Raw genomic sequence first — 24,891 nt, 5'->3', positions numbered from 1 at the left:
TCTTGCAACTTAGGGAAACTCTGTTTCCAAATGAAAAGTAAAATAGATCTGGGCATGTAACCTGGAGGTAAAAGGTCCCTAGGCTTTATCTTTGGTATTACAAAACAAAAAAAGGTTAATTTATTTTATTTATTTATTTTTGGTAGTACTGGGGGTGGAACCCAGAGGCTTTCTACCTCTGGGCTATACTTCCAGACTTTTTTTTAAAATATATTTTATTTGGAAACAGGGTTTCACTAAGTTGCTGAAAGCCTCACTAAGTAGCTGAGGCTGGCTTTGAACACGTGCGATCCTCCTGTCTCAGCCTCCCAAGCACGGGGATTACAAGCGTGCGCCACCACGCCCGGCTAAAAAGGTTAATTTAAAGCAGTCTACTTTTCTTAACCAAAAATGATCAGAATTGAGGATTTATTAATTTCCAAAGCCATATCCATTTTTTAATACGGTACTGGGGATTGAACCCAGGTAGGGGCATTCTACCTCTGAGCTACATTCCCAGCCCAATTTTTTGTTCTTTATTTTTAAACAAATCTCACTAAGTTGCAGAGGGCTCACTAAGTAGCTGCGGCTGGCCACAAACCGTGATCCTCCTGTCTCAGCTTCCTAAGTACTGGGATTATAAGCATGTACCATCACACCTGGCTTTATATTTTTATTCAAGTAATAATATAAAAAGTAAATAATATAAAAACTTGTCCACAGCACAGCTAAAATTAATAAAAGATTAAAAGGCTGACATGGTGTCACATGCCTGTAATCCAGGTCCCTTAGAGTCTGAACCTGAAGGATCGCAGGTTCAAGACTAGCCTCAGCAACTTAGACCCTGTTTCAAATAAAATAATAAAAACAAATAAGTAAATAAATAAAAGTAGCTAGGTATGGTGGCACACACTTGTAATCCCGTACTTGGGAGGCTAAGACAGGTTTGTGGCCAGCCTCTTCAACTTAATGAGGTCCTCCACAACTTAAATCCTCTTTCAAAAATAAAAAAATATGCCGGGCGTGGTGGCGCATGCCACCACGGAGACTGAAGCCTGAGGATCGCAGTTCATGGACAGCCTCAGCTACTTAGTGAGGCCCTCTGCAAACTTAATGAGACCCTGTTTCAAAATAAAGAATAAAAAATAGGGCAGGGGGTGTAGCTCGGAGGTCAAATGCTTCCATCTCTAGACCCGCAAAATAAAGTAAATAAATAAATAAATAGATAAATAAATAAGAATAAAATAGGGCTGGTGGTAGGTTGCCCCTAGGTTCCATTCCCCAGTACCACATACACATACATACACACAAATAAATACATAATAAAATAAAAATAAAGGGCTAGGGGTGCAGCTTGGAGGAAGAATGCCCCTGATACAATCCCCAGTACCAAAGAGAGAGAGAGAGAGAGAGAGAGAGAGAGAGACAGACAGACAGACAGACAGACAGACAGAGGTTACATAGCTACTAACCCAGTTTTGGCTATCAGAGTTAGAAGACACTCCTATAGTGTTAAACTTCAAAGAAATTTAAATGCAACCATTGGGCCACCTTTCTGAACAAAGTCTTTTAGTTAACAATTAATTTTTGGCAGTGCTAGAGGTAGAACCCAAGGCCTCCTGCTTACTTGCAAGGGCTCTACCACTGAGCTACACCCTATCCCCAGAGGTATTTTAATTTTTTTTTTTTTTTGGTATGAGAGATTGAACCCTGGGGCACACTACCTCTCAGCTGTACCCCTAGCTCTATTTTGAAACAGGGTTTCAAAACCAGGCATGGTGGCGCACACTTGTAATCCCAGTATCTGGGAGGCTGAGACAGGAGGATTGCAGGCTCACAGTCAGCCTCAGTAACTTAGTGAGCCCCTCTGAAACTTAGTGAGACCCTGTTTCAATATAAAGAATAAAAAATAGGGCTGAGGGTATAGCTTGGAGGTAGAATGCCCCTGGATTCAATCCCCAGTACCACAATGCATGCATGAATGAATGAAATAGGTTTTTCCCAAGTTGCTGAGGGTATGACTGAGTTGCTGAGGCTGGCCTGGAACCTGCAGTCTGCTTGTCTCAGCCTCCCAAGTACTGGAATTACACATGTGCACCACCACACCCAGCTTCAAGAAGTGTTTTTATTTTGTTTTTTATTAATACTGGGGATTGACCCAGGGGCATTCTACCTCCAAGCAAGACACCAGCCTTTTTTTATTTTTTGTTTCGAAACAGAGTCTTGCCAAGTTGCTGAGACTGGCCTCGATCCTCCTGTCTCGGCCTCCCATGTGCTAAGATGACAGGTGCGTGCCACCATGCCCGGTCCAAGAGGTGTTTTTAAATTAACGAAAATTCTGTAGGTTACAGTATTTATTTTCTGATTTGTGGAACAAATTATAATGTTTCTTAAATGTTATTTTCCTTTCTGGAATAATTTATTTAGACAGGAGCGTGAATTAACTTCTGGGGTCACTTAACTCCTTCACATGTTTTTTTTTTTTTTTAATTTTATTTTTCTCTTAGGAGAATGAAGCTGTTTTTCTTTTGGATGATAAATCCATAAGTGAAATTAATTTGCTATCAGGAAGAACAAAGAAGAAGGTCCCCGGTCTGCAGCCTTGGTTGAAGGATGTTTTCATCCTGGCAACATCCACGAATGGTTAAGTAACATAGATGTTTTCACAAGGCCAGGGTGACTGTGTTTTTAATAATTTGGGTAATATTAAGGGAAATATTAGGTTAAGAATTGCATTTCCCTTTTGAACACAGACGCCTGGCTGGCTGGGGTACTCACTACAGGGGAGCTTTTCCTTTGGAACAAAGATCAAGATTGTTTGAAAACGGTACAAGTAACCGAGGAGCCTAAGGAAGCCATCAAAGCTGCGGTCGGTAGGAACTTGTATCTGTTTGTACGGGATTAACTGGGAGAACAGAAGGGAAACGGAGAAAACATTTTCCTATTACTCTTTTGAAAATGTATCTTCGTATGCTTGCATATGCATAGCTATATGGATGTACATTTCTTTATATATATGTTTTTAATGTTTAACAGTGTTGGTCTGTGATACCTAAATTCAAACTCGTAGAAGAAAAGTCCGTCATGTTTTACATGTCTGTGATCATAATGGGCTCCTAATGCCGTATATAAGTATTTCTCGAGAGAATTCAGACTTCAGAAGGCTTAATTCGTTTTTTTGTTTTATTTAATTAGCAAGTTCTTCAAGACTATACTTGTATGTAGCTGGAAATGGGAAAAGAGTTCTGTTCATAACGCCCTCTGGACTCATATTTCTTTGGGAATATTTGGAATTAAAGAATATATTACCTTCTAAAAGCCTGTCACTGGTGGGTCAGTGGTCCCAGATCATACCCGAAGAAACAGTTCTCGTGCCTTCCACTGAAGATAAAGAAGCTGTGGCGAATGCTGCTTTTATAAAAAATGAGGTAATATCCAAATTGGACAAGCTGCGGCAGCTGAGATCTCAGACTCCAGGAGGAGACTGTGCTTCCGAAGCTGTTCCGTAGACAGCGTGGCTGGACAGCTGGCTCTGGGCTATCACAGTGGCGATGAAATTATTGTATGGAAAATATATTTTTGCATTTCTTGGGTCACATTTTTTAAAATGTTTGTTAGCTAGACAGGTGGTGCACACCTGTAATCATAGTACTTGGGGAGCTGAGACCAGAGGATTACAAATTCCAGGCCAGCCTCAGCAACTCAGTGAGCGCCTGTTTAAAAAAAAAAAAAAAAAGGGAGAAGGCTGGGGTTGTAATGCAGAAGTCCCTGGATCCCCAGTACCAGAAATAAGTATATGTTTGTTAAAAGTGGTTCAAAATTAAAACTTCATTATTCCTTTTCCCCTAATTTAAAATATAACTTGTTTTGTAATTTTTTTTTTTTTTTTTTTTTTTTTTTTACCCAGCATCTTTCTACCTCTGGGCTATACTCCCAGACCTATTTTTATATTTTATTACAAACAGGGTCTCACTAAGTTGCTGAGAGCCTCATTAAGTAGCTGAGGCTGGCTTCGAACTGGTGCGATCCTCCTGTCTCAGCCTCCCAAGCACTGGGATTACAAGCGTGCACCACCACGCCCGGCTTGTTTTGTAATTTAATAGTCCAGAATTGGTGATTAAATAAATAGTTCGATTCCCAGGAAATAACAGATTTGTTTAAAATTTGGCTGGGTGTGATGGTGCACACTTATATAATTCCAGTACTTGGGATGCTGAGACAGGAGGAGTGCAGGTTTGAAAACAGCCTCAACTAGTAGTGAGACTTATTAGCCTAGTGAGGCAGTGTTTAAAAAAAAAAAAAATAGGCTGGCATGTAGCTTTGAGGTAGAATGCCTGTAAATTCAATCTCCACTATCAAATAAATAGAGCCGGGCGTGGTGGCGCACACTTGTAATCCCAGCATTCTGGAGGCTGAGACTAGAGGATCGCGGTTCACGGACAGCCTCAGCTACCTAGTATCGTCCCCTAAGACTCCGACCCGCAGGGGCTTAGAGAACGACACAGACACCTCTTCAGCTGAAATATGAATTCTTCTTTAATGGATCCTTAATATGTCTCTTAATATGTCTCTTCTAATATGTCTGACAATGCGTACAGCAAGTACAATATATAACAGCATCATAATCCCTCCTTCTATTCCCTACCAACCCCAAGCTTCCACAGCTAGAGCATGCACATTTCTGACTTTCTCATAGGCAGGCTGGTGGTAGGCGTCACTGATCATTCTGCAGGCACGTAGCATGGCACACTGCGCATGCTCAAGGAGACGTCCATCTTGTGAGTCTCATGACTTGGCTGCAAGCCTAGGCGCCATCTTGAATCCACGCTGGCAACAAGCCTGGGTGCCATCTCGGTCCAGCCGAGTGGGCCCCAACAACCTAGAGAGGCTCTTTGCAACTCAGTGAGACCCGGTTTCAAATAAAGAATAAAAAATAGGCCAGGGAGTGTAGCTTGGAGGTAGAATGCCCCTGGGTTCCATCCCCAGACCCGTAAAATCAATCAATCAATCAATCAATCAGTCAATTAATAAATAAAAATTAAAAATAAATATTAAAAATAAAATAGTCAATTGGCACTCTGTATGTATAGACCCACATCTATTACCTAATCCACTCTTGTTTGAAATTGCATTTTAAAGTACAGGTGCCCACCCAACTGAGGTTGTACTACAATATGAATAATATAAACTATAAAAGAATAGAAAAATAACTAAGGATCTTTTGAGGCCTTGCAGAGCATATGCAAGGGCCCTGGCTTTAAGCTCTAACACTCCCCCCCAAAAAAAAGAAAAAGAAAATTTCACATTATAGCCATGATAAATGGCAGTTTTTAAGTTCTTTTATTGATATATGTGTGTGTGTGTGTGTGTGTGTGTATATATACATATATGTATACATATACATACATACATATATACATATATACATATTCGGTACTGGGAATCGAACTCAGGGGCATTCTACCTCTGAGCTACACCCTAGCTCTATTTTTTATTCTTTATTTTTTTTGCGGGTTTGGGGATGGAACCCAGGGGCATTTGACCTCTGAGCTACATCCCCTGCCCTATTTTTTATTCTTTATTTTGAAACAGGGTCTCACTAAGTTGCAAAGGGCCTCACTAAGTAGCTGAGGCTGTCCGCGAACCGCGATCTTCTGGTCTCAGCCTCCTGAATGCTGGGATTACTAGCGTGCACCACCACGCCCGGCTTTATTCTTTGTTTATTTATTTTGCAGTATTGGGGATATAACTCAGGGTATTCTACCTCCGAGCTATACCCCCAGCCCTATTTTCTCAGTCCTATTTTTTAATTCTTTATTTTGAAACAGGGTCTTACTAAGTTGCTATGGGCCTCATTAAGTAGCCAGTGCTGGCCTCTAACCTGCAATCCTTCTGTCTCAGCCTCCCAAGTGCTGGGATTACAAGCATGTGCCACCAGGCCAGAGATATAATATCTGTACAGTGGGATACATTGTGGTAATTCAGTGCATGTATACATGTGAGATATAATATTTGAACAGTGGAATATATATTGTAATTCAGTGCATGTATACACTGTATAATAATTAAAGGTAATAAGCAAGCCTAGTGTGATGTCACATGCCTATAATTTTTTTTTTTTTTTTGGTGGTACTGGGGATGGAACCCAGGGGCCTTCTACCTCCGGGCTACACTCCCAGACCTATTTTATATTTTTTATTTGGAAACAGGGTCTCTTAAGCCAGCAGAGGCTGGCTTCGAACCTGCATGATACTCCTGTCTCCGCCTCCCAAGTGCAGGGATTACAAGTGTGTGCCACCACGCCCGGCAACCCTATAATCTTAATACTTGGGACGTTGAGACAGAAGGACTGCATGTTTGAGGACAACCTTAGCAACTTAGCTAGACTCTTAGCAATTTAGTGAGACTGTTTCAAAATAAAAAAATAAACAAAAAGGGCTGGGGATATAGCTTGGAGATAGAATACTCTGGGTTCAATCCCCAGTACCAAAAAAGAGATAAAAATAAAAACTGAAGAGGGCTGTGGATGTAGCTCTAGCTCAGAAGTAGAATGTCCCTTCCTGCATGTGTATGTGGGGACACACACACACACACAAACACACACACACACACACACACTCACACACACAGTAATAAACATTTCCATCTCTTTAGACACCAATGGTTTTTTTTTTCTTTGGTGGTACTGAGGTTCCTGGAAGCCCTTCTACCTCCGGGCTACACTCCCAGACCTATTTTTACACTTTTATTTGGAAACAGGGTCTCCTAAGCCAGCGCGCGTGGCTGGCTTTGAACCTGCGCGATCCTCCTGTCTCCGCCTCCCAAGCGCGGGGATTACAAGCGTGTGCCACCACGCCCGGCTGACACCAATGGTTTTTGTGTGTCAGAAATTTCATACTTGTCTAGTCATTTTGAATTATATCATAGATTGGTTTAATGAGTAGTTACCCACAAATTAGAGCTAGTTTTACTTTGGAGCGGGCATGGTGGCACACACTGGCAGCTGAGAGGCAGGTCACAGGTGTGAGGCGGGCCTCAGCAATTTAGAGACATCCTTAGCAACTCAGTGAGACTGTTTCAAAATAAAAAAAGAAAAGGGCGAGGGGTGTGTCTCAGAGATAGAACGCCTCTGGGCTCAATTACCAGGACCAGAAAACAAGAAAAAGTTACGCATGTTTTTATGCTCCTTATCGAACATTTTCTGAACATAAACCGCAACCTGAGGGGCTGGGATGTGGCTCGGGGGCAGGACACACGCTTTGCATGTTCGAGGGCTTCAGTCCCAGGGCCAGAAACCAAACCAACCCTGATGTCCAGTTAGAAGCTGCTTCTGGCTCAGGAAAGATTGCTTAGTCTTTAGCTTAATGATAAAAATAAAAATACAAGCAGGGTTCCAATGTTTTTCATTGATTTTATGTATGAGGACAAATGTATTTACATGCTTTTTATATATCTTGATTCATTTTCAGATTAATTTTATACTAAAGTATATTCACTTTATCTACAGTTGTTTGGAGACTGCTGCCTGTGTTCATTCACTTTTTATTCTGGGGAATGCCTGAAGTTAACATTTCTCGCAATTCGGTGGAATGAGAATGTGTTTACACCTATAAGGTGAGGTTAAATATTTCCTTCTCCCTAATTTCCTATCACTTTTTTTTTTTTTTTTTTTTTTGGTGGTACTGGGGATGGAACCCTTCTACCTCCAGGCTACATTCCCAGACCTATTTTATATTTTATTTGGAAACAGGGCCTCTTAAGCCAGCGAGGCTGGCTTCTAACCAGCACCATCCTCCTGTCTCCGCCTCCGAAGCGCAGGGATTACAAACTGCGCCACCACGGTCGGCTTCCTGCCGCTTTTAAAAACATTGTCTTGCTGGGCGTGGTGGCGCACGCTTGTAATCCCCGCGCTTGGGAGGCAGAGACAGGAGGATCGCGCAGGTTCGAAGCCAGCTGCGCGTGCTGGCTTAAGGAGACCCTGTTTCCGAATAAAAAATGTAAAAATAGGTCTGGGAGTGTAGCCCGGAGGTAGAAGGGCTTCCAGGAACCCCAGTACCACCAAAAACAAAACAAAACAAAACAAAAACATTGTCTTTTGACCCATTATCTTTTGACTTAAGATTTGTAAATGTTAATGGAATTTCAGTTTCTGGGGCTTTACAGATTATTTCTTCCTACCTTTCATTTCTAAATGTTTAATCTAGAAAGTTTTCTTGTTTTTGTTTTGTTTTGAAGTAAGGGCATGTAAAAGATAAGGCAGGCTATAGCTTTACTTTTCTTGAGGCTATAAAAAATTTTTTTTTTTTTTTGGCGGGTCTGGGCATGGAACCCTGGGCCATTTGACCTCCAAGCTACACCCCTTGCCCTATTTTTATTCTTTAATTTTGAAACAGGGTCTCACTGGGTTGCGAAGGGCCTCACTAAGTAGCTGAGGCTGTCCATGAACTGTGATCCTCCGGTCTCAGCCTCCCGAATGCTGGGATGACAAGTGTGCACCACTATGCCTGGTTTCAAATGTTTTTTAAAATTAAAATAGTTTTATTCTAAAAAGCTCAATAAAGTAAGCAGGGTGGGTGGTACTGCTCAGGGACTTGGAAGGCTGAGTAGGAGGATCACAAGTTTGAGTCCAGCATAGGCAACTTTTATTTATTTATTTATTTATTTATTTTTATTTTTTGTGGTACTGGGATGGAACCCAGGGGCTTTCTACCTCTAGGCTATACCCCCAGACCTGTTTTATACTTTATTTGGAAATAGGGTTTCACTAAGTTGCTGAGAGCTTCACTTAGTAGCTGAGGCTGGCTTCGAACCTGCGCAATCTTCTTGTCTCAGCCTCGCAAGCACTGGGATTACAAGAATGTACCACCATGCCCGGACTTATTTACTTTTTATTTATTTATTTATTTATTTATTTATTTATTTATGGTACTGGGGATTGAACTCAGGGGTACCTCAGGATGTACCCCAGAGCTACATCCCAACCCTATTTTTATTTTTTATTTTTAAACCGGGTCATGTTAGGTTGATTAGAGTCTCACTACTTGCTAAGGCTATACTCAAACCTGCAATTCTATCTCAGCCTCCCAAATACTGGAGATATAGGTATGTGTCACCACACCTAGCTGGAATGAAGCAGGTAGAATGTCCTTGGATTCAACGAACCCCAGTACTGGATAAATAATAAATAAAAATAAAAAGCTCAATAAAATAGAAAAAATAAACTAGAAGCTTATAATGCCCAAGATTTAGTAAAATGTTGTGATTTTGAAAAAATTCTTATGCCAGTGGGACTTTATAAAGTAGTTTGCGTAAATTAAGCAAATCTTATGTATAAAACTAAATAGACTTTGGTAAATATAACCTTATTTATTTATTTATGTATTTATTTATGTATTTATTTATTTATTTTGTGGACCAGGATTGAACCCAGGGGTATTTTACCTCTGAGTTACACCCCAGCCCTATCATACTTTTATTTTGAAATGGGGTCTCACTAGTTTGATGGGTCTCACTACTTGCTGAGGCTGATCTCAAACTTGTGATCCTCCTGTCTCAGCCTCCTAAGTACTGGGATTATAGGTATGTGCCACTATCCCTGGCTTAGTGTGTGTGTGTGTGTGTGTGTGTGTGTGTGTGTGTGTGTGTGTTACTAGTGATTGAACCCAGGTGTTCTACCATTGAGTTATACTCCTAGCTCTACTTTTGTTTTTTGTGGTACGTAGGAATTCCATCTCTAGGCTACATCTCTAGTTCTGTTTTATTTTTTAGTTTGAAACAGGCTCTCATTAAGTTGCTAAGCACCTCACTAAGTTGCTGAGGCTAGCCTCTAACCTTAATCCTCCTGTCTCGGGCTCCCAAATACTGAGATTACAGGTATGCCCACTGGACCTAGCTTCTACTTTTTTACTCCCTGTACAAATACTTGCTGTTATGTAAAAATATGATTATCTAGACATTTAATTGATGAAGGCATACTTGGGCCTAACTATGGAACATGGCTATACTAATAAAACTCTTAAATACTGAACTTGTTTGACTGACTGACAGCTATTCTTTTGTGCCCTGAATGAAACTTGTTATCTGTTAGTGCTGGGAATTGAACCTGGCATATGTTAGGCATGCCCCCTTCCTACTGAGCCACATGCTCAGACTGCCTGGATGGACCTTTTGAAAGTTCACTAAGAGGCCCCTAATTGTTTTGTACATTTGTAGGCATTTGGGTGGACCCTTAATTTTTTTTTCTTTTTGCGGTACTGGGGATGGAGCCCAGGGACATGACATTCTACCTCCAAGCTATACCCCTATTTTTTATTTTTTATTTTGAAACAGGGTCTTATTAAGTTGCAGAGGGCCTCACTAAGTAGCTGAGGCTGGTCGCACACTGCGATCCTCCTGTCTCAGCCTCCCAGCGTGCGTCACTAAGCCTGGCTTGGACGGTTCATTTTTGTAATGAGCTATATGTCAGCTTTAAGTTGCTGTATCAGCAATGTGTAGTTCTGTGTGCCTGTATTCCATTTACTTGGGAGGCTGAGGTGTGAGGGTTACTTGACCCCAGGAGTTCAAAGCCAGTCTGGATCATATAGTGAGACCCTGCCTCAAAAACAAAGCCCCCAAACAAATGGATGAATGAATGAATGAATGAATGAATGAATAAATGTCACTCTAATTCCTGGTTTTAGTTATTTCATTATTTTCTCAGGTCATTACCATACCATGTCCATTGGGCACAACAAAACTGTCTTCTGAGCACTTTAATTCCAAAATGTGAAGCAGTGAAGTCAAGAGGAGCTCTGATATCTGCCTTTTCAAGAGACGGCCTCACCCTCACAGTAGCTCTTAATCAGAGAGACCCAAAGGTGAGTGTATGTAGTCTGTTTTGGAAAGTAATTATAAAAGGGGATTTATTCTAGTGTCAAGATTTGTGGGTTTTTTGAGATAGTTGTTTCTTCTCTCAGTATCACTCATGCTCTTTAAATTGGTGTTTCTGTCCTCCTTTCCTTCCTGTGCTAGGCATGTGCTAGGCAAGGGTTCATCACTGAGTTGTACTGCCAGCCCGAAACTGGTATTTGCTAATCCAGTTTATCATTGTTTATTCATACAATCATTTAAATTAGCTGCAGTAATTTTATTTATTTATTTATTTATTTATCTATCTATCTTTTTTGTGGTGCTGGGGGTGGAACCCAGAGGCTTTCTACCTCCAGGCTATACTCCCAGATCTATTTTTGGAAACAGGGTCTCACTAAGTTACCGAGAGCCTCACTAAGTAGCTGAGGCTGGCTTCGAACCTGCGTGATCCTCCTGTCTCAGCCTCCCAAGTGCGGGGATTACAAGCATGCGCCACCACGCCCAGCTAACCGCAGTAATTTTCTAAAATTGGTGAAAAGAGGATAGGGAAAAAAGAAAAAAGAATAGAGCAGTAACTGATGTTCTCATGGTAGAATGGAAAAGAGCAAAGGGCATAATATATGAGGTCCATACTGCCTTAACAGTTGGGAATGACTCCCTAGATAGCGTATTTATTTAGTTAGTTAGTGGTTCTGGGTATTGAACCCAGGGACATTCTACCTCAGAGCTTCACCCTCAGACCTTTTTTTGTTTGTTTTAAACAGTTTTAAACAGAGTCTTGCTAAGTTGCTAAGACTGGTCTCAAACCTGAGATCTTCCTATCTCATTCTCCCAAATACTGGCATTATAGGCGTGTACCACCATGCCAAGCTTCCCTACATAATATATAATATTTCTCTAAGTCCCCAGAGTTGTAATGATTAAAATAATTTTTCTTCTAGGCAACTCAAGTGTTGTTTATAAACACAGTGAATTTTGGTACCCTCTGTGGTAACCTTAAAGGATGTAGCAATAAGAATCCCGTGGTTCCCGCTACACTTATCAGGTATGAACTCTTAACATTTCTCATTGTGCTTTTTTTCTGTTTCAGTAGTTTAAGAAGTTGAAGGCTCTAATTCCATGGGGGTCATTTAGATAGAGAATGCAACTTTCTTTCACCATGTGTGCTCGACGAATTCTAAATGTATGCTTGTTAATTTACTCTATGTGAGGAAAGCCTTAAATATGTTAAGGAGTGCCCCTGGGTTGAATCCCCAGCACCCTCTCCCCAGTAATAAGAAAAAAACTCATTCTAATTAAAATGTGAGTGACTAAACAGCTCAATTCTAGAGAATATTTTGATGCTTGAATTGCTTATGAATCGAAATAAGTTTTTCTTTGAAATATCATTGCCATGAGCAAGCTCCTTTTTTCTATGAAGTAAATTCATGAAGTGGGTGTGACAGTTGTCTACTCTCCATCCTTTTGCCTCTCTTTTCTGAAGTGTCGCACCCTGCACTGTGCAGCTCATTACAGATCCTCAAGTACATTGTGGCGAATACCTTAACACGCGCCTTTGTCTCTTTAGGTCCTACTGGGTGGGTGACATCAGCTGGACGCATGATAGTCTTTTTCTGGCTTGTGTGTTAAAACGTGGCTCCCTGGTTTTATTGACCTGCCAAGGTGAACTGTTAACTTTAGTTACATTTGGTTGCTCTATAGAATTTGGGCCCGCAGAATTCATTCCTCTTCATCCACTAATAACATATAGGTGAGACATTCGAATTGTTCTAATTTTTCACAGAAGTTTTTCTCTTTTGTTATTGCTTTTACTCTGTATTTTAAAAATTAATTTCACCTTTCAAATTGTCTTTCTTTCTTTGCGTCTGTCATCTCAATGTCTGTCTCTTATTTATAGTTTTCTTCTATTTCTTTTTGTGGCTTAATCCTGGTGAAAATTTTGACATTGTGACTATGTAAGTATATTATTTAAATATTTAATAGCACTAGAAATTTGTCTTCTTTGGTTTAAAAGACAATAAAAGTCTGATATGACATTTATTGTTATGAAAGAATAGCGTGTCAATAAATTAATAACTTAAAATTAACTTGACATGTAGATTTATTCACTTTTATCTTAAAGGGCAACAGTTGCCTTTAATGAATAGAAGACTTTAATGAATACAAGACTTTAAACTCTAGCTATATTTTGCTGGGTGTGGTAGCTCACGCTTGTAATCCCCACGCTTGGGAGGTGGAGACAGGAACATTGCGCAGGTTCGAAGCCAGCCTTTCTGGCTTAAGAGACCCTGTTTCCAAATAACAAAATATAAAAATAGGTCTGGGAGTGTAGCCTGGAGGTAGAAAGGTTCCATCCCCAGTACCACACACACACAAAAAAATTTACTTTGTTTTATTTTATTTTTTGCTGGTACTAGGAATTGAACCCAGGGATGCTCTATTATTTTATTTTTTATTTTGAAAAAGAGCCTCGCTAAGTTATTACATACTCACCTCGAACCTGTAATTCTCCAGTCTCAGCCTCTCAAGTACTGGGAATGCGGGTGTGCCCCTCTGCCCTACTCAATTTAAAATTTTTAATTGTGAAATAAGGTGGTAGTTTTGCTTTGCAGTCAGACTGATCAAGAGTCAAGTCTTAAGCCAGGCGTGGTGGCGCACGCTTGTAACCCCAGCATTGACAGGCTGAGACAGGAGGATCCAGGTACATGGCCAGCCACTTAGTGAGGTTCTTCTCAAATGCAGTGTGACCTGTTTCAAAATAAAGAATAAAAAATAGGGCTGGGAATGTAGTTTGGAGGTAGAATCCTCCTGGGTTCCATCCCCAGTACCACAAAAAAAAAAAAAAAAAAAAGATTCAATCTTATTCTACTTATTTGTGTGATTAAGTTATTCTTTAAACCTGTTTCTTTTCCTGTGAGATGAAAGTGACAATTGTCTTTTAGGGTTGAGGGAAAAGTAAGATAATACATAAATATAAGTCACTAAGTATGGTGTGAATATAAAATAAGTGCTTAAGCCGGGTGTGGTGGCGCACGCTTGTAATCCCAGCATTCAGGAGGCTGAGACCTGGAGGATCGCGGTTCGCGGACAGCCTCAGCTACTTAGTGAGGCCCTCCGCAACTCAGTGAGATCTGGTTTCAAAATAAAGAATAATAAAAAAAAATAGGGCAGGGGCGTAGCTTGGAGGTCAAATGCCCCTGGGTTCTATCCCTAGACCCGAAAAAAAAAAAAGTAAGTGCTTAGTAAATATTTGCTATTATTGATGTCAATTGTATTATATGTGGCTAGACATAAATACAGAGTTGACATTATTATTATTAATTATTATTATTATTATTATTATTATTATTATTATTATTTTGGGACTGGGGATTGAACCCAGAGACATTCTATCTCTGAGCCACACCCCTCCAAGCTAGCCCGATTTTATTTCTTATTTGGAAATAAGGGTCTCACTAGATTGTTGAGAGCCTTGCAGAGTTGCCGAGGCTGGCTTTGAACCTGTGATCCTCCTGTCTTAACTTCCCAAGTACTAGGATTACAATTGTGCATCACCATGCCTGGCTTATAGAGCTAGTGTTAAGACAGAAAAATTGGAAAAGACTTTTGAGATTAATCTATTTGTGGAAATGAAACTTGGGGTGGGCATGTCCGTGGTGGCTCAGCAGAAAAGTGAGCCCTAATTTTTAGCAATAGATGACGGTATGGAAAACTGTCACTTCCTGCTGTGTGAGTATTTTTTCCCCATAGTTCTTATGGTTCAATTTATAACTTAATAGAATTTCTCTTTCATTCTCGTGTGTGTGTGTGTGTGTGTGTGTGTGTGTGTGTGTGTGTGGTACTAGGGATTAAATCCAGAGGTATTCTGCCTTTGAGCTACACCCTTTTTATTTTATTTATTTATTTTTTTGTGGTACTGAGGTTCCTGGAAACCCTTCTACCTCCAGTCTACACTCCCAGACCTATTTTATACTTTTTATTTGGAAACGGTCTCTTAAGCCAGCGTGGCTGGCTTCGAGCCTGCGCGATCCTCCTGTCTCTGCCTCCCAAGTGCTGGGATTACAAGAGTGCGCCACCACGCCTGGCGTTTTATGTTTTATTTTGAAACAAGATCTCACTAGGTTGCTGACTCTGATCGTAAACCTGTAATCCTCTTGTCTGGCCTCCCATGTACTGGGATTATAGGCGGGTGCCATTGTGCCTGGCTTTCATTCTCCTTATTTTTCTGTTTTCATGATTATTGTGTAAGGAAGATTGATATAGATATTTTATGCTGTCCTGGACCATATTAATTATACTTATAATGTGTTTTGGTTCCACATCACAATGATGTGTCCCCAACAACCCTCTTATCCTTTCTTTGTGTGTGTGTGTGTGTGTAGTGGTAGGGATTGAACTCGGGGGCATTCTACCTCTGAGGTACTTCCCCAGCTTTATTTTTTATTTATTTTGAAACATCTTACTATGTTGTGGAGGGCCTCACTAAGTAGCTGAGGCTATCCACGAACCCAGATCCTCCTGTCTCAGCCTCCCAAGTAGTGGGATTAGTAGTGTGTACCACCACGCCCGGCTCCTTTTTATCCTTTCTTTTAGCAGATTTCTTGTTTTTGTTGTTATAGATTCCCTTTGCATTTTATTGCTTTGACAACTGTTAATTTGAATCAGATCTGAAAGAGATTCAGAATAAAATATATTTAAAAATTAATTCTTAGAATCTCTCAAAATGGATTTTTTTTTTCTAATTAAAAATAGAGGCTGGGCGTGGTGACGCCCGCTTGTAATCCCGGCATTCGGGAGGCTGAGACAGGGGGATCGCGGTTCGTGAACAGCCTCAGCTACTTAGTGAGGCCCTCCGCAACTCAGTGAGACCCTGTTTCAAATTAAAGAATTAAAAACATCGTCAGCAATGTAGAGACTCTCGGCAACCTAATGAGACCCTGTTTCAAAAGAAAAAAATGCAATGGGCTATAGGGTGTAGCTCGTAGGTAGAATGACCCTGGGTTTATTCCCCAGTAGTATAAAAAAAAAAAAAGCTATAGATATTCATTATTTTAAAAAACTTAAAAGTCATGTTAAAAATTTAAATATAGCCAAGTGTTATGGCACACACCTGTAATGCCAGTACTTGGGAACCTGTAACAGGACTGCATGGTAATTTATCGAGGCCCTTTTGCAAAAACAAAACAAAACAAGACAAAAAAACTTAAGGAGGCTTGAGGTATAGCTCAGAGGTAGACCCCCCCCACCCCCTTAGGTTTCAATTCCTAGGACTCCCCTTCCTTGACACACACAAAATGTAAACCTATATATTTTTAATCATTGTTGTATTTTTTGGCATATATATGTATACATATATACATATATACATTTAATTATTTTATGTGTGTTTTATCTGCTTGTGTTCTATCATTCTGTGACTTCTGTTATTTTGCCTTTTCTTTGAGATATTATGGTTGTTTCCTTTAAGATCTTTCTCTTACTGATTCTTGAATTTTAATGTTTGTTTGCTAGACCACAGCAGTTTATATATCAAGATTCAAATAATTCTCTAGATTCGTCAGCTTCTGATAGCGACCCTCTGAGACAGAGGTTTTCTATAAAAGCGCACTCACGGTTACCCTACCTCATTGTTTCTGATGGATTCATGATCACGACCCTTCGATTTATTGACAACCTGTCGCCATCAGTACTCATGAAATCACTTCTGCTTGATTCAACCCAGAGGCTGGAGAAAACATACCAGAGTGTGATGTTGTCTAAGGTACAGTGCTTTTTGGTATCATTGGTAAATGTTGCTTTCAAACTGTTTTTCAAACTATTTTGTCAGTAATTTCCTTTAATTATACTCAACTATAGAATTTTAAAAAGCGTACAATAGAATTACATATAAAATTTTGACCTTGGAAATCTTATCTTTTCTTTAATAGCCAAAAGGCAAAGGGCTGAACTTGCGATCGCTAGACTCCCTAAGGTCCAGTCTGTTAAAACACCAAGAAAATGAAAGCTCAGCTGATTCCACTCTCCCCAGGTTTCTGCAGGCAGAAGAAACAATGAAGTTAAGTGAAAAAACAGCAGATTTTCAGGTACCGAAGAGCAGAGTTTAATTACTTTGAGCCATTACATATTGACCTTATTCCAAGAAACATATGTTTTTCTTGTTAAGGGAAAGAAAAATTTGAGAATGCCAGAGTGATTCTACTAAAGTTTAAATAGCTTAAATATAATTCTTTTCCTCATGTGTAGGATTTTGAAGCAGAAGAAACGATTGAAGACAAACACTTTGCAAGCAACTTGCTTTCTTTGGGGAACCAAAGAAATGATCCGTTGTTTAGCAGTGTTAAGGAAGGAAGATTGGAGTTTGCATCTATGTTTGATACAATACATGCAAAGGATGACACAAAGGAGACAGATGGAGCCATCACGGAGCTTCATTCTATCCAGAAAAACCTACTTGCAGCCTGGACTATCGGGATTTCAAAAAATGTGACAGAGAAAAATTTAATGTTAAATTACACAATAGTTTGTATCACTCATTTTTTCTACATTCTTCAATTTACAAAATGTCCTTTCCCCAAACTTGATCAGTTTTTAAGCAAAAGCTCAAAACATAATCCATGGGTGCTCTGTATCTTTCAACTTTTTCATCAGTGTTTATCAATCCAGTATTGGGATTTGAGATACAAACAAGATGTGAGACATTTGATAAAGTTGACCTCAAATACTATAAAGCTTTTGCTGACTCAGCAACAAAAGGGCCAGTCATTCTCAGAGAAACTTTTCGCCTGTTTTTATTTACTAAGAGTAGTAGCTGACAATTTAAATGGCATCTACCACCTTCAGCGTGAAGTTCTTTCAGCCTCCGCTCATGGAAGTAGAATGGTGGATCAGGACTCATTGGTGGTACCTATTTTTCAAATGTTTCAAGACAGTAGTTCTCAGCAAAGCTGGTCTTGGAACTCATCTTTTAAGAGTCGTCCTCAAGTAAGAAACCTTATTCCACAGCCAGGCAACAGGTATAATTACTTACTTTATTATTAAAATACCATTAGATTTCACATACTATAAAATTCACCTTTTAAAGTATATAATTCAGTGGGGCTTAGCATATTTATAAGATTGTGAAACTATTAGTACTAATTTCAGAATATTTTTATTGCCCTAGAAACTCAACATTAAATTATTATTTTAAAATATAATACATTTTTTTAAAATATATATTTTACATATATTTGAACCCAGGGGCATTCTACCTTTGAGCTATATCCCCAGCCCATTTTATTTTTTATTTTGAAACAATGTCTTACTAGATTGCTGAGGCTGTCCTTGAACCTGCGATCCTCCTTTCTCAGTCTCCCAAGTATTAAGATTGCAAGGCATGTGCCATCATGCCTGGCCTAAGTGTATATTTCAAAACATATGTATATACAATTTTTATTTTGCCAAATCGAAGCAATCAGGAGTTTTAAGAGAGATCCTACAGATTGGGAGAAAATCTTTGCCATCTATTCTTCTGATAGAGTGCTGATATCTACGATATATAAAGAACTCAAAAAATGTAACACCAAAAAAAAAACCCAACCCAACAAATAACCCAATTTAAAAATGGGCTATTAAACTGAATAGACACTTCTTAAAAGAAGAAATACAAATGGTTAACAAATATATTAAAACATGTCCAACATTAGCATTCAGGGAAATGCAAAACAAAACTATCCTGAAATTCTAACTCCAATTAGAATGGAAATCATCAAGAATACAAACAATCATAAATGCTTGTGAGGATGTGGGAAAATAGAAATTCTTAAACACTACTGGTGGGATTGTAAATTGCGAACAACCACTATGGAGATGAGCGTGAGGACTCCTCAGAAGACTAGGAACGGAACCACCATGTGAACCTGCCGACCACTCCTTGGTATCTTTTCAAAATAATTGGTCAGGACACTCTAGTGATGTGTGCATATCCATCTATTAGCACAATTCACAATAGCCAAATTATGGAGGCAGCTTAGAGCCTGTCACCAAATGGATAGATAATGAAAATATGGAATGTACACACATGGAATTTTACTTAGCTATAAAGAAGAAAAAATTATATCATTTAGCCGGGCGTGGTGGTGCATGCTTGTAATCCCAGCACTTGAGAGGCTGAGACAGGAGGATCGCACAGGTTCAAAGCCAGCCTCAGCTACTTAGTGAGGCTCTCAGCAACTTAGTGAGACCCTCTTTCCAAATAAAGTATTAAATAGGTCTGGGAGTATAGCCCGGAGGTAGAAAAGCCCCTGAGTTCCACCCTCAGTACCATAAAAAAATTATATAATTTGCAGGAAAATGGATGGAACTAGAGACAGTTATGTTAAGTGAGATCAGCTAGTCTCAGAAAATCAAGGGTTATATGTTCATTCATATCTGGAAACTAGAATGAAAATAAGAAACAAAAGGGACTTTTGGAGAGAAACCAGTAGAATAGTGGAAGGCTGTTGTGGGAGAGGGTGAAATGGGAGAAAATAGCACTTGAGGAAGGAACAGTTCAAATAAAGTTATGTCCATACATGAAAGTGTCATACATGGACATGTCAATCTCAGTAACGTGTATGAGGAGGGAGGAAGGGGAGCAGAGTAGATATGGAGGGAAATACATCCAGTGATGAATGCATGTACGTATCACTTTGAATCTAACTATGATGTAGAATTACAATGAACCAATAAGTATAAACATATTTTGGGATTTATGTCAAATGTTATATAGTAGATACATTTTTTTAGTCATGTGCAAGCTTGATATTGAAGATTTTGCTTTAGTGAAATACTATTAAAAAATGATCACAAGCTGAGTATGGTGATACATGCCTATAATTCCAGTACTTGGGAGGCTGACACAGGAGGAACACAGATTCAAGGCCAGCCTCAGCAACTTACTAAGATTCTGTTTCAGAATAAAACTAAAATAGGGGTGGTAGTGTAACTCAGTGGTAGAGTAATTCTGGGTTTAATCCCTAGTATCACAAAAAATAAAGAGACCACAGGTGCACAAAACATTTGTAAAATTTTTTCATATACTATGCATTTTTTTTTTTTGTGTGTGTGTGTGTGTGTGTGTGTGTGTGTGTGTGTGTGTGTGTGGTTCTGGGGATAGAAGCCAGGGGCATTTGACCTTTGAACTACACCCCCTGCCCTAAATAGCTGAGGCAGTCCACAAACTGTGATCCTCCTGTCTCAGCCTTCCAAATGCTGGGATTACAAGCGTGCACCACCACGCCCGGTTATACTCTGCATTTTTGATCATTGGACTTTGTATTATATTTAAGTAGGATCAATAAATATTATTATATCATTGAAGAATATCGGCAAACAAGGATGCTATGAGGGGGGTTAACTACATTCTTGTCACTATTCTGAAATGTGGTTTTGATGGTTACCTAATTTTGTGTGCAGATTGGTTGCTCTCTGGAGAATATTGTACAAAAAAACTTTATGGTACCAAGCACAATTAAATGGAAGAATTCCTGTAGGAGACAGAGAGGTAACTGAAAAGATGGCCAGTGAAGCGTCTGCAGTCAGGTCCCTGTTGTGTCATATCCAGGCTAACTTACAGACTGCTGGAGATGGGCTGGACCAGGCCGCAGAACTCACATCCATCGATGGTTAGTGTCATAGAAACAGTTTCTGACTCTGTGACCAGGTGAGATAATTAGCTGAGCTTTGAATTTCTAACTGGTTTCAAGTTATTTTTCAAAGTCTTTTATGACTGAGATGTATCCTTTGAATTTAGAACAAAGTCGGTTTTTATAAAGCGATGTAATTAACAGTGACTGACTGTTGTTTAAAAACTTCCTAGGTGAAGAGTGTTTCCTATTAGGATCATATGAAAGGTCTGTTCAGCTATGGAAAAAAGCTCTAGAAGAAACTCGAGAGACAGGTGAGGGTGATAAAAATGACATGTGCTATATATAATATTGGTAATACTATATATTAATTTGTTGCAGAGCTAAAAAATAATCACAAAGTTCAGAGTGCTCATAATATCTTAATGCCTAGTAGAATATATGTTGAAGGAAACTTGACTGTCAAAAATACTATTTTTTAAAATTTAAGATATTGGGGATTGAACCCAGGGCCGTTCTACCTCCAACCTACACCTCCCCCAACCCCGTATTTTTTTTCCTCCTTCCTCCCTCTCTATCTCTCCCTTTCTTTATTGAACCCAGGGTCATTCTACCTCTGAGCTACACCTTCAGCCCTATTTTTTTAAATTTTTGAGTTTTGACACAGGATCTCACTAAGTTGCAGAGGCCCTTACTAAGTAGCTAAGGTTGGCTGCAAGCCTGTGATCCTCTTGTCTCAGCCTCCCAAGTACTGGGATTATAAGCATGTGCCACCACACCTGGCTAAAAATACTCATTGAAAAGAATTCTTAGTTTGAAAATTCGCGGCACAAGGAATCAGTTCATTGATCTCTAGCTAAGTCTCTTTCTGTCCTTTTTTAGTGAGTGATTAAAACCTGCTGTTGGTTGAGAAAAAGAGAAAAATGAGATTCACCAAATAGTGTTTCTTTTCTTTTAGAGGAACTGCAAGGATCCAAATGGGAAACTATAGATTAGATATTTCACCACCACTGTACAGATCTCGAGAAATACGGAGCTAAGGCTTCTCACTTTTAAGTGCTTAAGAAAGTCTTGTTAGTTAAACACTGTTGGGTTAAGCATGGTCTGCATGAAGTTTTAGATAAGGACGTTGGGGTATGGATTCTAGAAACTGGTGACATCTTTTATGTTCTAGAGTAGAGAGTGAGGCTGAGAGGACAAGTTCTCACCTGGTGACCCTGGCGCTAGCCCTTACTGTAGCTACTGCATGGGCGGATTGGACCAATTATTATACTTATTTCCAACTACCGGAGATATGTATGCTTCATTTATTCATCTGTTTAATCAGTATTAAGTACTTGCTGTGTGCTCAGAAGTGAACTAGGCACTAAGGATAACGGAAATAAGCAAGTTTGCCCTCAAGTTGCCCATGGTCAAAGAAGCATAGAAGAGCATGCCACACATTCGGAGACTGGAGTGCAGAAATCAGTCTGGAGAAATCCTGGAGGAGTTACATTTAAAATCGAGTTGAAATCGGCCAGTCAAGCCAGGCGTGGTGGTTCAGGCCTGTAATCCCAATACTTGGAAGGCTGAGACAGGAGCATTGCAGTTTCAAGGCCAGCATGCAATAACTTAGTAAGATCCTGTTTGAAAATAAAAAATAAAAAGGACTGGGAGTGTAGCTTTGAGGTGAATGCCCCTGGGTTCAATCCTCAGTACCAAAAAAGAAAGGAAAAAGAAGTTGGCAAGTTGAGGCAGTGGGGGTGTTTTAACAGGAAACAGGGGCACAAGAGGCCATGGCAGTAGAGTAAGCTGCAAGTAGTTTCTTGGGACTAGACAGTGTGCTGCATGTGTATAATATCAGTGATAGGGTAGTGAGGGAGAGAGGAAGCGCGGGTGACGAAGGAAGGTCTCATATGGCGCTTAAGGAATTAGGATTTTATTCTGAAGACAGTGGGATCAGGTAAGGTGATTTTTATGAGAAAGGGACCTGTTCAAATAAAGAAGGCCTCTGACCTATAATGGTTTGACTCAAGAGTTTCCAGCTTATGATGGTGTGAAGGTGATAAGCATTCCTTAGAAGCCTCGCCTCGATTTGCGTGCTGATCTTTGTTGGGCTAGCATTCTGCATTCTATGCTATGGATCCTCTTCTCAAGAGGCTGGCCAGTGGCACGGACTCAGCACCCATTCAGATCACAAGGGTCTACAGCTGACAGTCGACGCCGTGCTGTGTTGCTAAGCAGTGGTACTCTGTAGGGTAGGTGTGTAAATACATTCTTTGGCTTACTGTCTTTCTAACTTATCGTTTATCAGGACATGACCCTATTTTAAGTCAAGGGGAATCTACATAGGTCATCTAGAAAAGTCACTGCGATACAGCATGGAGGGCAGTTGCAGGACTGTGATGTAGGAATGTGGCTTTTACCTTGGAGCAAAAAAAATGAGTCAGATGAGGAAACTTCGGAACCAAAGCAATGTAAGGGGTAATGGAATAGAGATTACATTTGATAGATACTTGAAAAGGTTGTTCAAGTAGTCAGGCGTGGTAGTGCATGCTTGTAATCCCAGTACTTGGGAGGCTGAAACAGGAGGATTGCAGGTTTGAGGACAGCCTAGCGAGACCCTGTTTTTTTTTTTTTTTTTTTTTTTTGGTGGTACTGGGATTCCTAGAAACCCTTCTACTTCTGGGATACACTCCCATACACCTATTTTTTATATTTTTATTTGGAAACAAGGTCTCTTAAGCCAGCACAGCTGGCTTTGAACCTGCGTGATCCTCCTGTCTCCGGCTCCCAAGCGCGGGGATTACAAGTGTGTGCCACCACACCCTGGCGCAAGACCCTGTTTTAAAAATAAAAATAAAATAGGGCGAGAGATGTGGCTCAGAGGTGGAATGCCCTTGGTTTCAATCCCCAGTGCCACACACAATAAATAAATAAATTAATTAATTAATGCCACCAATATGTATACCAATGAAGTGAACCAGGAGTGACAAGAAAAAAACAATTGATCATCTACATGATCAATTGATCATCTACATGATCAAACATGATTGAGTAGATTTAGGGGGAAAATTTAATTCCTCAGATTTGGGGATTAAAGAGTATGCCATTCAGTGAGATCTGAGGTTGTGGATGAAAAAATGTTTTCATAGTTATATTCTGGATATTTTATTTAATTTCATTTGTAACTATAGGCATTAGGAATGGCTTCTAGTTGTCATGGCCTCATGAGAAAGTTCGTTTTATTATTTTATTGGTAAACTATAGTTTCACATCATAATATGGATCATATTGACAATGGCGTACATTCACACAGTCCTTGGTGCCCTCCCTCACTTCCCCTCCCCCACAATGAATGTCCAGGTTGACCCTGCTACATTCACACTTATACACATATTCGGATGTAGCTCCTCCATTAATCAACCTCAGCCTTCTTCCTCTCCTATTCTTCCATTCTAGCTTTGCTGAGCTTTTCCTTCCATTATCTGGGGTCCCTTTGGTATTCTTAATACTCCCTAGGTTGGGCATATTAGAGAAAACATATGTCCCTTCTCTTTCTGTGCTTGGCGGATCTCACTTAACATAATGTTCTCAAGGTCTTTCCATCTTCTTGCGAATGACACGATTTTGTTCTTCTTTATTGCTGAGTAGAATTCTATTGAATGTATTTCCCATACTTTTGCAATCCATCCCATCTGTTGATGGAGACCTAGGTTGGTTCCATATTTTGGCTATTACGAATTGTGCTGCTATGAACATGGGTATGCATATGTTACTGTAGTTCCCCCTTTGGAAAGATACCCAGGAGTGGTATAGCCGGATCATATGGTGGATCTATTCCCAATTTTCTAAAGCATCTCGGCTGAACTAGTTTGCACTCCATCACTGAACTAGAGTGCACTCCATACACTCATCAGTGTAAAGAGTGCCTCTTTCCCCACATCCTTGCCAGCATTTTTTTAAAAACAGTCTCACTATGTTGTCTAGGCTGGCCTTGAGCTCCTGAGCTCAAGCGATCCTCCTGCCTCAGCCTCCATAATTTGGGACCACAAGCATGTGCCACCATGGTCACCTGCTTTCTTATGAAAGGGACGAGACATGACAGACTGGGGCTGATTTCTTGTTTCCGTGGTGTCATCAAGGACCCGGGCTCCTTTTGTTTTTCTACTCTGTCATCCTTACTGCACTATTCCAGGGTCAAGGCCATGACATAGAATGCATAGAGTGGCTGGGGGAGTTGCAGCCACTGTATCCATTTTCTGGGCAGCAGACAGGAGGAGAGTGAGGTGGGAGGCAAGGTATACATACAGGTGTGCCTCCTGGCTGAGCTACCTCTCTAAGCAGCTTATCTAGAACCAGAGTATGTCTTGGTTCACATGTTCACATCTAGTGAGAAATTATGATCTGAGTGCATCATACCCAAATAAAATTGTAATTCTTTTATTCAGGAAGAATGGATAAGTGGTAGACAGTCTTA

General features: G+C 40.0%; 1 protein-coding gene across 1 annotated transcript in view; it reads left to right on the top strand.

Annotated features, from left to right (window-relative positions):
• The window catches only part of CPLANE1 (ciliogenesis and planar polarity effector complex subunit 1), a gene marked incomplete at both ends in the record, with an annotated part of 127,383 nt that overhangs the window by 4,583 nt on the left and 97,909 nt on the right, over positions 1-24,891 (top strand). Inside the window, 12 exons of the mRNA XM_080700829.1 lie at positions 2,487-2,622; positions 2,733-2,852; positions 3,175-3,407; positions 7,487-7,593; positions 10,679-10,835; positions 11,769-11,872; positions 12,395-12,577; positions 16,339-16,588; positions 16,755-16,910; positions 17,071-17,840; positions 20,263-20,471; positions 20,666-20,746. Coding sequence (XP_080556955.1) covers positions 2,487-2,622; positions 2,733-2,852; positions 3,175-3,407; positions 7,487-7,593; positions 10,679-10,835; positions 11,769-11,872; positions 12,395-12,577; positions 16,339-16,588; positions 16,755-16,910; positions 17,071-17,840; positions 20,263-20,471; positions 20,666-20,746 — 2,506 coding nt within the window. The remainder of the gene's footprint in view (positions 1-2,486; positions 2,623-2,732; positions 2,853-3,174; positions 3,408-7,486; positions 7,594-10,678; positions 10,836-11,768; positions 11,873-12,394; positions 12,578-16,338; positions 16,589-16,754; positions 16,911-17,070; positions 17,841-20,262; positions 20,472-20,665; positions 20,747-24,891) is intronic.

This window comes from Muscardinus avellanarius, assembly GCF_963383645.1.
Source record: "Muscardinus avellanarius genome assembly, chromosome: 1".
Lineage (NCBI taxonomy): Eukaryota > Metazoa > Chordata > Mammalia > Rodentia > Gliridae > Muscardinus > Muscardinus avellanarius.
Note: the sequence above shows the minus strand (reverse complement) of the source record. Positions and strands in the feature narration are given on the sequence as shown.